General features: G+C 38.3%; 1 protein-coding gene across 1 annotated transcript; it reads left to right on the forward strand.

Annotated features, from left to right (window-relative positions):
- Positions 1-2,177: 2,177 nt before the first annotated feature.
- LOC113528085 (sterile alpha motif domain-containing protein 9-like) lies at positions 2,178-12,834 on the forward strand. Its single transcript, XM_026916402.3, has 5 exons — positions 2,178-2,533; positions 3,994-4,394; positions 5,930-5,995; positions 7,229-7,279; positions 7,368-12,834. Exons 4-5 carry the CDS (start codon positions 7,276-7,278, stop codon positions 11,993-11,995), a joined length of 4,632 nt encoding a protein of 1,543 aa, XP_026772203.3. The 5' UTR covers positions 2,178-2,533; positions 3,994-4,394; positions 5,930-5,995; positions 7,229-7,275; the 3' UTR covers positions 11,996-12,834.
- Positions 12,835-14,535: the final 1,701 nt, after the last annotated feature.

The following is a 14,535-nucleotide window of genomic DNA, read 5'->3' on the forward strand; positions in this document are numbered from 1 at the left end:
GTGATTTGTCACTTCTGTGGGGAAGACATCAATCCAGGTGATCCAGTGTTGACACCTGCAATGGGTAATGGGACATGTTTATTTCAAAAGTTTCTTAATTAAAAAAAGTAATAATATCTTAATTTTATTGGCCTTTTCACTGCCCCATGCTATTACAGCTGAACTTGTAACAGATAAGTGTAATCTAATGTAGCCATAAAATGATTTCGTGACATTTTAGTGATGATTTGAAACACTGTATGATCATTCAGATTGCCTTTGATGGATGTGACGGGAGGCCACCAGTCATGTGTTGGAACATTAGACCAAGGTTTACTGGGACAGTATTTTTCAAAAGTCTCTATGTTGTTGAGTTTTTCTTTAATTAAAAATTATATAATAATTAATTAAATTAATTTATTCATTCATTTCTATTCAGTAACTGCTTTGTCCTGGTCATGGTTGTGGTGGGATGTAGAGCCTATCCTGGGAACACTGGGCGTGAGGCAGAAGCACACTGTGGATGGAGCGCTGCTTAATCGCAAGGGCACCATGCACATGCACTTTTACACACTGAGTCACACTTTATTATTATTTTATTTAGTTTAATTTTTTTCTATTACATTATTAATATGTTTATGTTTGAAGTATTTAAGTTTTGTTTTACATTTAGTTGGATTTATTTATTACATATATTTGCATAATTGTGGTATATGCATAATTTATTTAATTTAATTCTTGATTTGCCAATAAAAATATTTCATTCTTACATTTAAAGCTTGGGCGTGGGCATGGTTGAGCATCAGCCGAGGATGGAGAAGAGGTCCAGGTAAATCTGCTCCCCCTGTGTTCTCAGTGTAAGAGACTGGTGTATAGATGAAACTTGCTGTACATAATGACAACACTTACATACATTTACTGTACATTTACTGTAGTGTGTTATAAATCCTTATGCTGTAATATACAGGGTGTATCACTTTTCTCAGGCCTCCAGCTAAATCTGTACCCCCTGTGCTCTCAGTGGAAATGAATGCTCTGTGGGTGAAGTGTGATGAATAGTTGAATTGATAAAACATGTACACAGTACTAGCACTGCTGTAGTATTTGAATCGTACACTAGTTGGAATATACTGGGGAAACTACTTTCCAAGGGTGACAGTGTAATCCATTTCCCCTGTTACTTAATTATAAAAAGCATATGGATGAAGCTTGTGTTCAGAAGATTAAGAGAGCTAGATTACCATAATCACTGTATTTCAAAACTGTCATATTCAGTAATATATTGTAATATTTGTGGGAAACCTCGTTTCCACCAATACCAGGTAACCCACTTCTCTCTGTGGTCTAGTGTGAAACTTGCTGAATGAAACCACTTTTCTAGGTACACTTCTCAAGAGTAAAGCCCAGCGTGTAACTGAGATGAGTAACCTAAAATAATAACACAGACTACTTTTATAGTTTTGCAAGAAAACTTGAGAATGAAAACTTTGCAAGAAAAATTTGTGTCTGCAAGAAAACTTCAGGTTGTGTGACAAAAATGACATACACACACGATAAAATAAGTCTACACAAGATCAAATAAAGATAAAATAAAAACAAAAATACAAACTACTGTCCAAACAAGAGGAACTAGGCGTTTATGCCTGCATATAAGGACAGCTCTGAATCTGGTATCTTTTAAATCTGAATTAAAAACTAATCTTTTCACCAAGGCTTTTGATTAACCATGTTTGTTTTCATTGTTGTAGTTTATTTGGTTTGGTCTGTTTTGTTCTTTTTTTTTTTTTTTTTGTGTGTGTACAGCACACTGGTTGACAGTTTACTGTTTTTAATTGTGCTTTATAAATAAACTGTGATTATCATTAATAGTTCTAAGTGGGAAATATTATTAAATTAAATATTGATGAATTAAAGTTGACGTGTTAATTCTAGCTGTTACACAGAGACTGAAAACAGGGCGAAAGCTGGAGTTTGCAAGTATCTGACTAACAACTGAGCAATAAAACCTGACAGCATTAAATTCTATACTTTAAAGTATTTATTTAACTGTAAACTATCTAACAAGCAACGTGAAATTTGCTTTATGCTGCTGAAAAGACAATAAACTCTATAAACGAATCACACATGCGATGGGAAAGCATGCACTAGCCGCTCACCGCAGCAACAGGAGAGAGCGTCATGATTTCGCACATGCGCACTGAAGGGGAAACAGGGGAACTGAATTCTGTGGGATGTGGAAAATGATTTCGATGGCGTCTTTTATGATTGACGTTTTTTTCTTTAGGGATTAAAGTTATAAACAGGACATATACCTTGATCTGCACGGAGGGATTGTGTTCTTGAATATGAGCGAACATGTTGGATGTGTTTTCTCCTCTGCATCCAGATTTTTTGCACACTCGACATCCATCCTCGAGGATAACCCCATTTTGTTTTTGGGATATCCTGAGTAATCCCACACTGCTTATTTTCATTTCTCTTTCGGAGAAATGGAGATGGGTGAGATTGGTGATTGCTTCTGCAGTCGAGGAGTGAAGGAGATGCGCATGCGCAGGTGAGATTCTCCGTCTGGTTTGCATTTTTTTTTTCAACACCATAGATAAGCAAATGTACATAGTATTGTTCAATTTTTATATCACGGTATACCGTGAAACCGGTATATCGCAGCAACCCTATGTGTGCAAAGTGCTTTGTGACAATGTCCACTGTCAAAAGCGCTATACAAATAAAATTGAATTGTGCTCAGACATGTCCACTGCATCACACCACTGGGAGGGACGGTGTTCATTTATTCATCTTCAGTAACTGCATCCTCTTGGTCAAGAACATGCAAAAGTCCACACAGCTGGTAACCCAAACTCAGGATTGAACCTGGGAACCTACAGCAATAAGACTTCCTGCTAACCACCTTTCTGCCCAGGGCTGGTATTAGCCTTGAGAAGGTGCATGGTGATGCCCATTAGCAGCAGCACACACTTACTGTAGTGGTACACTTCTAAATAACACCCATGAGGTGCTCTTTTTAGAGTGGCTTGTCACATTAGGTGTGAGATCCAGCCGTAGTCTATAGACATCCAACACCCAGTGGGCTTAGACAAGCACCCTGTGTCTTACCCCATAGGAAATAAACAGCTTATCCCAGCATCAAATGCCTGCCATCCGCTCCAAATAAAATAGGACAAGACACGCACCAGGGCCAGCAAGCAATGTTTTGCAGGCTCACTGTCACTGAAGGCTACAAGGTCGACAGACTAATTCAAAAATTTCTGTGGTATAATCTGGATGGAAATCCTGGATTCTACATCAAACTCCAGAGATACTAGGCTACCAATTCATATAAAGCAAGCTTATTGCCAGTGCATGTATGCCCAAACTTCCTTATCTAATGTGACTGCTAGCAGGAAGGCAGTTTCCAAAGACAATACAAGGGAGGTGTTCATTGCAGGGCACCTGGGGCCCAGTGGCAGAAGGTGGTGCCTCGCACCCTGTCGAATACGTCTATGGGACCCCAGAGAGAAGACATCTGTGCTGCTGTGGTGTGTTGTCATATCTTCCACATGCATCTTCCACATGTCATATCTTCCTCAGGGTGTGTCCTGAGTGGAGAGTGTGTATATAATGTAATATACTTACTGTAACGGGTGCATTGGGGAGGGGAAGTGGTAGCTCAGTGGCTAAGCCGTTGGCCTCATATGTCGAAGGTCCCAAGTTCAAACCTCAGTGCTACTACTGAGCAAGGCCCTTAACTCTCAGCTATACAAGTGCTATCATTTTAAGTCTCTCTGGTTAAGGGCTTTTCCCAAATGCCATAAATATAAGTGTATTAACAGTAAAAGTATAATATATAAAAGTCTACATCCCCCTGTTGTTTCCTGAATACCTGAAGCCCCAGACCCTATTCAAGTGGCCACAGCAACTAATCAGCTAATAAATAAGCAAGATACAGTATTTCCTACTTAAACAATGTTTCCCAGTTAAAATAATCAGCTTTTGCTTGTGTATTTCCACCTGTAGCTGTAGGATTGGACTGCACTGCTGGTAGCAGGTGAGCTCACGGCTTGTTGGACCTCACCAGGAACTTTCACTTTCACATAAACGAAAGTTTGCTTCTTGAGCAGCGAGTGCGCTGTGTGCCGCGGGCGGGACTGGAAACTCGATGCCGCGTCCTCCCTTCAGCTTCGCCATTACTAGATTACATCCGTTAATCAAGCTGCAGAAAACGCAGAAAGCTGTTTATGAAGAGGGGATTATCTATTGACATGTAGTTCCTAACGTCCCAGATGTGACACAGAGTTACACCCAGTGTTCTCCTGTCGGACAGGACCGGAGGAAGTAAGCAAGCCGGAGTCTGTGAAAAAACAAAAACAACATAGTCTGCGCCGCCATTAAACAACTGCTGAAGCTTATAACATGCAGTAAGTCTGTGGTTTTTTTTGTCCTTCTGTTGTCTGTAAAACAACTGCAAAGCTATTGGGGAGAAGGTTAACTTAGCAGAACTTAGCCAAGTTAGCCTTTTATCTTAAAAAAAAAAAAAAAAAAGCTACTTCCGTACGGAAAAACAATTCTTCACACATGTTTATGTAATTTCGTGAAAATATGCAGAAAAAGGCTTTGAAAAACAACATTAGAAATATATGTAAAATAATTTGACATGCTAGGCTATGGGCTAAAATTAATTGAAAAAATCCAGTGCAGGGAAGCAGAGTGATTAGCCTGTAGGATGGAATGTGCACTGTAGCCCATGCTTTTGTAGAGACTTAGCGATGTTTGTTGTCTAGTTTCTAACCGCTAATGAATAGAAAAGACCCTTTCAGGATTTGTGTTGTTTTTCAATAGGCTACAGTTAATGCTGTATTATCAGATAAGTGTCCATTTTCTACTTTATTGACTCATTGTCTACTGGTCTAAGTATAAAATACTAAATAAGATATAAAATACTAAATAATATTTAGAGACACTAAAGGGGAAAGAGTCCTATTTGCAAGCTATTTAAATTATTAGTTATACAAGTATTACTGTGCTTTTTTGGGGGGGTGTTTCTTTGTCTATAGAGGTCGCTGTTGCTAATGATCGACGATTCTACACACGCACACACACACACACACACACACACACACACACACACACGCACACACACACAACAAAACAAAAATGTTTTCCACGTAGTTTTATGTGTGGTTTAGGCTTATAGCTGAACATTTTCTTAATTTATTTTTTCTTTCATTATCACCTTTTGACAAACATTTCTTCACTAATGCACCTATGTTCCCTACCCTGCGTAAAAACCTGAATGTGAAGGTCTAGCAATCAAACTGTGAAAATGATTATTTTCCTCCAATACTGATTTATGATCAAGTGGAACTCCATGTCCTATCAACTCATCCTGTTACTCTGTGGAAAAGTTTGTTGTTTTTTTTTGTTGTTGTTTCACACCGTTATCTATGTTTCAAACTGTGATGAATTTACTGGTTGCACATTTGCACTATTTGTCCATATAGTACACAATAATAGAAGGGATATTTATAATTGCACTATCCGTTGCACCCAGATGAGGATGGGTTCCCTTTTGAGCCTGGTTCCTCTCAAGGTTTCTTCCTCATATTGTCTCAGGGAGTTTTTCCTTGCCACCGTCACCTCTGGCTTGCTCATTAGGGATAAATTCACATATTTACAATATATTTTTTGAATCCATTTATTTCTATAAAGCTGCTTTGTGACAATGTCCACTGTTAAAAGCGCTATACAAATAAAATTGAATTGAATTATCTATTCTATGAACTGGAAAGCTAGAAAATTGCATTAATGAATCTGATAGTGTGGAAGGCAGTGATGACAAATATAACATGCCCAGTGATGCAAGACTGATGTTTTATGAAGTTATGCAAAATTTGGTTTATTTAGTGCTGCATTATTGTGAGCTGAAACACCCTACCATCCATTTTCTTTTTAGGTCCTAGTGTGTCATGTTTGCAGATGAGTCAACATGAGTGAACTGGGGGTATTTTGTTCTACTTAAGTAAGTAATTCATTCGTACAAAGGTTTATCTTTGTTTTCTGTTTATTTTCTCTGTATCTGAGAGCATCTATTAGGTTAAATGTGAATATAATTGTTTTTATATTTCTACACTTCTGCACTTGTGTTCAGATATATACAACATAAACATACATACCGAGATAAACATAAACTGAGATATGTCTGGCAAACAATGGGCCTCATTTATCAATCCTTTAGTAAAGTGGTGTTTAAATGTTTTGTAAGTGAAACCGAGCTAAAATTTTCCAACACATTTACAAATGTTTCGGTAACACTGATTTTCTTCATACTCATGTGTGGCGATGAGTGCCAATTGTCTCTAAAATACAAATCATATTCCTGACTCAGCTTATTTGCATTGAGTGATGGCCACAAAACTCTCAGAGGAAGAAATGGAAGTTACTTTGATTCACGTCTTTGACAATAAAAATTTTTTTTAGCTGTGTGACAGCACCTGAAAAGGCAAATTACAGAAAAGGTGAATTAGATGTGAATTAGAGGTGAAAGGAAAATGGAGGGTAAAAAAGATATCTACACTGTACCCAGGTGATCATGGGCACGAAGCACCTCACACAGGGAAACTGCTATTTTAAAATTGTCATAAGCACGGCATGCTCTAAAACTTCCATCAGCCAAGCTATTTACAATAAACAAATATACTGTATATAAAAATCCATATATAAACATGCAATAATCTGTGCAAATTATTTGATTTGAAGAAGATCAGTTGTGGCTTACATTAGTTACACACCTAGGAGCACAAGTAGGATACAAAAGTTTTCCTGAAATTACAAGATTTTCATGAATTTCTTTGTAATTTTCTTGTGTAAATGCTCCTATGAATGATTTATATCCAGCTTGATAAACGAGGCTCATTGTTCTACAAGTAAGAGCAACAAGAAAAAATTATAAAAAAGTATAAATGAAAGAATCAATCAATAACAACTATCATTTCACTCACCTATTTGCTGAAATGTCCATAAATAACAACCCAATAACAACCCAGAACTCAGAAAGTTCATTCACACTACTGAACAATAGGACAAAGTGTATGAATTGTGGACTGATCATTAATCAGGTATGATTAAACATGGATATAATTCACTATGTGCCACCTCAAAGTTGTAAAAGATACATATTTTATATAACCAATTTGATATTTTATGTATATTACATTGTATGTAATGGTATATTATCTGTATATTATATTTTTAGGTGCTTTGAGGTGAATCCTGGAGCATAGTGACTGTGCAGAAGACATAATGGGCAAGTATTAAGATAAGAGAATAAGCATTTCTTGCCAAGATTTTTTTGTTCAGACATTGTTGTGATTTGATTTATTATTTCCCTACAGAAGACCTTTATAGCACTCCAGTTGAAAAATGGACAGAGTCCATGGTAAGCAACTGGTTAACCTCGATAGGAGTGAAAGAAACTTACATTAAAAAACTTAATGAAGAGGAAGTAGATGGCAGAATACTCCTTGAACTCACAGAGGAATTTCTGAAAAAAGAGACTGGAATGAAATCTGGCCCAGCACTTTTGATAATTAAGAAAAGAAATGAGTTAGTTAATATTTTACAAAAGGCTCAGAAGCAGAAGGATAATGCACCTGAAAGGACTGCTGAAAGTGATGATCAAGGAGCAACTTCCATCAAGACCACGATCTACAAGGAACAACATCCATCAAGACCCAGGTCAATAACCAGCAGTCCACAGAAAGGAGAGGAGAAAGAGGATTCTTTGATTGTTCCAACAATAAAAAGAGATTCCAAGCCACGACCTTTTGGTAAAACGGGCATTGACTATACATATGTGAAGCACAATGTTCTTCATCCTGAAACAGGTGTCATTGATCTTATAACACCATGTCATGAGTACAAGGCATTTACTACTGCTGCTACTTTAGACCGCCAAAGACTTCAAGCAAAGCTGGCAAGGGAAGTTTTAAAATTTGCCATGGGATGCATAAACATTAGATCAAATGGCACAATACACCTCGGCATAATGGACAGCCGGGAAAATTCTGGCTATGTGCATGGTGAAATCATTGGCATTCCCATTAAGGAAAAGGACATGTACGTTGATGCGCTGGATCACATTGAAAGGAGTTTCTCCACCTCTGACAGTGAGCTTGTAAGGCAGTGTATTCGACCACCTGAGTTCATTCTAGTAGTTGACCCAAATAGCAAAGATGAATGCTATGTAGTTGAATTTGACATTGTACCTTCCTTAAGCATTGTGAAGAATAGGGTTTTTTCTGTCCGCTTGCCCAACTTCAAAGAGAAGTCCAATAAAGTTGAATATGAAAAAGGAACAATTTATCGCAGGGTTGGCTCCAAAACAGAACCAGTTGTTGAAACAAATGAATTTTACCAAGTAGTCCATATCAGAGATGCTCAAAGAGAAGAGGCTGAGCAAGCACATTGTTTCACAATCCCAGAACTTTGTCAAGATCTTGGAAGAAAACTCATCATGCTTGTAACAAGTGGGAAGAAACTAATGGAAAAGGAGAAATGGTACATACTTGTCACAAACAAGTTTCCAAAGGAAGATCTAAATCACATTAGTTTCTTACTTAACATGAAGATATTCTGTGTGTTCGACTTTGACCCAGATTCCATGGTGTCTGGGTTATGTCATGAATTTGATAAGCACCATGCTGTGAACCTTCATTTCATGCATAACTATAAAATTCCAAGTGGCATGAGCATCAGAGAATTTGAGAGCCACCTCCATTTGTTTGAACAAATAAGCTGGATATTTTGTAATGGACGAAGTGATTTCAAAGGTAATGAGATGCCTTGTGATGAAAATACTTGGTCTAAAACAAGGAGAACATTCCTCAAGGAATGCGTTTCATTGATCTGCAAGGATATCCTGCCCAAAGGAACCTTTCTTGTGATCTTCCTTCTTACCTCTCCTGTTGAGACACCTCTTCTGAACACATTCTATGAGTTTTTCACTGACATGGAAGGTCATGAAGACATCATATGCATCTCAGAATCAGTGGAGAACTTTCAAAAATGGCAAGCATTTGCACTTGGATCCTGTGACAATGAAACTGTGAACCATTCAAGTGTCGTAGGGATGAAAATGAGCCACATCAATGCAACTCTCCAAAGAGTCCAGACCAACACCACTCGTACAACCAAGAACTTAGCTGTTTATGCCAAAGGGGAATGCTGTCTTGAGACATGTGAGGAGGAAAGGATGTGTTCCTTGGAGATTTTAGGTGTCAACCAATGTGATGACACCAGCCCCGAGTTCATTGAATCAGAGAAAGAAGAAATAGAGAGACAGTTTTACCTTGGAGGAAAAGTGACATGGATGAACTTTTGGCTGGCAGAGAAAAAGTTTGTTGGGGAGATGATTCAAAGAGATGCGTACCATGAAGTGACCAGACTTCTGGGGGACATTCTTAAATGGAGTTTAGATCAGATGCCCATTGATAACATCAACATATTCCATCATCCGGGCAGTGGTGGAAGTACAGTAGCAAGGCAGGTTCTTTGGAACCAAAGAAAGGTGCTAAGGTGTGCAGTGGTGAAACCATCTTACTCTGCTGGCATAGTTGCAGAACATGCTGTTAAACTTCGAGAGTATGATGAAAAGGATCCACAAAAATGCCTACCTGTACTCTTACTTATTGAGGATTGTGACAAAGAGTATTTGGAAGACTTGAAGAATGAATTAGAAGTAGCTGTCTACACCAAAAAAATTGCACAGGGAATACCATGCTTCATTCTCCTCAGCTGTAGACGATCCTACACTCCAGAGAAACTGTGTAAGGGGTCACCCTTACTGAATGTCTCTGTGACTCACAAACTTTCAGTAGAAGAAAAAAGAAAGTTTGCATGTAAACGGCAAAAACTTGAGCAACAGTTCCAGCCAGAGTTCATCCTGACATTCATCTTGATGAGCGAGGAATTTGAACATGAAATCATTGCCGAATATGTAAAGCAGTTTGTAAGGCATTTACTACAAGACATTGATCATGCATCTGTAGTTACCCAACTCACACACTATGTAGCTCTGCTCAACACCTATGTTCAGAACTCTTTCATTTCTCAGTCACATTGTGAAGCCCTTCTTGCTTTATCTATCCGCATGGACAGATTTCGACAACATGCATTTGAGGGTTCTCTGAGCGAGCAGGCTAAACTGGTCTTTATACATTTGAGAGATGAAAGGACCCACATTAAATCTGTCAGAATCATTCATCCTCTGGTTGCAAAGGAAATTCTCCATCAGCTTTTGGGTGACAGACAACAAAGTGATCTTGCACTTGATCTTCTCAAAAATGATGTACTCTTTGAACACAGATTTGGGAGAGAAGATTACATGAAGTTCCTTCGTGCATTGTTCATGAGACGCTACAGGATTAGCAAAGGTGATGAATCGGACAGCTTTTTCTCTCCCCTCATTGAACATGTAAGAGACAATGAAAAGCCAGAAAAAGCAATTGAGCTTCTCAATGAAGCATACAAAAGATTCAACAAAGATGCATTATTTGCTCAGCAACTAGCTCGTCTTACCTACAGACATGAAAGATTTGAAGAGGCAGAACGTTGGGCAGATATTGCAGCAAATAAAATGCCTAACAACTCCTACATTCTTGACACCAAAGGCCAGGTGTACAGAAGATGGTTCACAACGAAATGCAAAGCCATGGAAAAGACTCGCAAAACAGCAGAGAACACAGCAGATGCCATTGAAACAGCACTTAAAGCCATTGAATGCTTCCAAGAATGTGAGAAGGCAGCAGTTGCAGACACTGAATCAATGAACAATTCAGGATTCTTTGCAGTTGTAGAGGTGGGATGCAGCTTGTTAAAGCTAATTTCTTCACTTCATGTGTTTTCAAACAAGAATGATGGTTGTTCTGAATGCCTGAAATACCTTCTCACAGACTACATTCCCAAAGAGGTTGAAAAACCATGGGAAAACTTGCACTGCAAACTCAAAAAACTTCAGACTACAATGCGGGAAGCATTGGAGTGGATATCAGAAGACTTGAGTTATTTCCAGACAGATCTAAATACAGATGAGGAAGAAACCTCTATAAGTTGTGAGATGACAGTAACTCACCCGAAGCATTGGTTGGTAACCAGGTCTTCTGTTTATGGCAAGTTTTTCAGTGAGGCTTCACTCAGCACAGTGCCTAGTTGGCAATCTAATCCAGCTAATATGACTCCCTTCATTAAACGTATGATTATTTACCAACTTGGTGGGGGAAACCTCACAACAATCTTTTCCATCCTCGACCAGAAAGACAAGGACAAGGTCAAAATTTTGGAGGACATAATTTCACTGTATCCAAAGAATCCAATGCGTGCCAAATTGCATCAAGTAGATCTTGTTAACTACATAGCATCACATTTTGCTTTAAGTGCAGTCTCAGCCAGGTCACCTAGACTGGCTGCCCTAAGTGATCTGCAAAAACTCAGCAACCTTTTCCCTCATGACAAGTCAAGATGCCTGTCAAGTGCTCTGTTTTTATGCATTTTGTTGTTTTGGCCAGAGGAGCATGACACTGATCGTGACAAGGAAGACAAATACGAAATCGTTTTGTCTGCTCTCAAATTCCTCCAGCAAACATACTGGAGCAAAATGAAGGATATCCCTCATAGAAGGAGGAGGATTTACACCCACTACTTCCTGGGAAATGGAGTTGGATATGATAAATTTGTCCACAAGAGTAAGATTGAAAGTATCACAAAACTTCCCACAATTTCAGAAAAGCGTATGAAATGGTTCAGAGGGGAATTGTGGAAAACGCCAGAAATTGCTGCAGTGCTCAAACGTGTGACTGGCTGGACCGAAGACGGAACTGTGTACCTTGAGGGCCCTAAGATGAAAAAGTTTCCAGTTCATGCTCTTTATGTACACTCAGTACCCTATGGCAATGAGAATGTCACCTTCTATCTAGGCTTCACGTTCAGAGGTCCTGTAGCATACAATGTCACAGTAAGAAAGTAGAGAAATTCTAACCCAACAGGAGGCCACAGTTAGCCGAAAAACAAGGATATGAACAAACCCATTAGAATTCACTGAATATAAGGATATTTCCATAACGTTTTAGCAAAATAATGACATCCAAGCAAACTGAACTCTTAATAATGGCCATGGAATTTTGGTAATATTTTATTGTCAGTATCAAGTCAAGAATGTTTTACTTCAATTCCATGATGCATGGAACACAAGGAACCAAATGAGATGCGGAAATGAGTCTTAAGCGTTTAGGAAGATTCTGCATTCTAAGCACTGTGAGAGAGCCGTGATTGGGCCCTTGAACAAAGCACTTAACCATCAACTGTTCAGAAACAGATTTGAAAAGGTCGCTTGGGATTAAAGGGTCTGTCAGATGAAGCAATGTACATGTATCATAATGTGTGCTTATTCTGTTGATACAGTGGTGGTGTTATGTTTACTTGTAGTCATGCTGATATTGTTGATGTCATTAATGTTACAACTATATTAAGATATATGCTTATTGCGAATGCAAAACTTTTACTTTTTAAAAAGTTTACTTTTTATGAGCCTTTTGTAGAATGGATCTTTTGCTGATGGTGACCATATCTATCAATAATGTTCAGCACATATTTTTTGAGGACTTTTCTTGGATTTGTGTCTAGAAACATGATAGCTAAATCTCAAAAAACATAGAGTTATCTTATGTATAGCCTAATTAAAATATAGATTTTTTTATTACTCATTGGAATTGCTATTGTGATGTACTAAGGAGCAAATAATATGTAGTTTTATTGCAGATTAGTTATGTATTTGTTGCATTGTAATAAAGTACCATTTATCCTTTGTTTGCATTGTTTTAGTTTGTATTTAGTGTTGCATGTCCTTTCCAAACAGGGTGTAGTCACTCAAACATTAAGTTTAAGCAAAAGATTATAAAGGAAATTGGACTCTTGTTATCTTTGATTAATAGTCTAATGATTAATAGTCATTGTTATATTAATCCTTGCAAGCACACAAGATATCCAAAACTAAATTTATGTAAGTATGTGAAAACTCAACCCCACTAAACAGACTTTTGTGTGAATGTAGACTTTTCACAAGTGAATGTAGTCAAACTTTTGTTCAAAGAGGACCATATCAGACTTACACAGTGAATAGGACAATTCAAGCTTGCAGTTCAAGCTTGCAAGCTTGCAATGTAAAAGGAAAAAGTTCATCTTCTGAAGGAGTATGACTTACACTTTTGTCAAGAGTAACTGAAAAACATTTTAATAACATGTTTGGTAATTTGGGATGCATGTTTTCTTTGGTTTAGGCCTGTATTTTCAAAATTCAATAACAGGACTTGAAAAAACCTTATCCAAACTCATCAACATATTCTAATATTGCATTAACACAGCAGACTAAGAAAATTTACTAGATATTAATATGTTGGCCTAAGTAACATCGGCAATAACAATAACAGGGTTTAGAAAATCTTTAATATATGTACACCGATCAGCCATAACATTAAAACTACCTGCCTAATATTATGTAAGTTTCCCTTGTGCCACCAAATCAGCTCTGACCCATCGAGGCACGGACTCCACAAGAGCTCTGAAGGTGTGCTGTGTGGTAACTGGCACCAAGACGTTAGCAGCAGATCCTTTAAGTACTGTAAGTTGCGAGGTGCGGCTTCTATGGGTCGGACTTGTTTGTCCAGCACATCCCACAGATGCTGGTCCAGTTCTGATGCTCATGTGTCCATTGTAGGTGCTTTCGGCTGTGGACAGGGGTCAGCATTGGCACTCTGACTTGTCTGCAGCTATGCAGCCCCATACACAGTAAGAAAAGATGCACTGTGTTTTCTGATACCTTTCTATCATAGCCAGCATTAACTTTTCAGCAATTTGTGCTACAGTAGCTCTTCTGTGGGATCAGACCAGACAGGTATATATATATATATATATATATATATATATATATATATATATATATATATATATATATATATATATATATACACACACACACCCTGTGTGTGCGGATTTTGCATGTTCTCCCCGTGCCTCGGGGGTTTCCTCCCCCAGTCCAAAGACATGTGTTGTAGGCTGATTGGCATTTCCAAATTGTCTGTAGTGCATGAATGTGTGTGCGATTGTGCCCTGCAATGGGTTGGCACCCCGTCTAGGGTGTCCCCTGCCTTGGGGGACATATATATATATATATATATATATATATATATATATATATATATATATATATATATATATATCTATCCATCCATCTATTTTCCATACCGCTTATAACTACAGGGTTGTGGGGGAGCCTTGAGCCTATGCCAGGGGCACAAGGCAGGGGTCACCCTAGACGGGGTGCCAACCCATTGCAGGGCACAATCGCACACACATTCATGCACTACAGACAATTTGGAAATGCCAATCAGCCTACAACACATGTGTTCGGACTGGGGGAGGAAACCCCCGAAGCACGGGGAGAACATGCAAAATCCGCGCACACAGGGTGTGTATATATATATATGTATGTGCATTATAAATATGTGAAAT

This window comes from Pangasianodon hypophthalmus, chromosome 13 (genome assembly GCF_027358585.1).
Source record: "Pangasianodon hypophthalmus isolate fPanHyp1 chromosome 13, fPanHyp1.pri, whole genome shotgun sequence".
Taxonomy (NCBI): Eukaryota; Metazoa; Chordata; class Actinopteri; order Siluriformes; family Pangasiidae; genus Pangasianodon; species Pangasianodon hypophthalmus.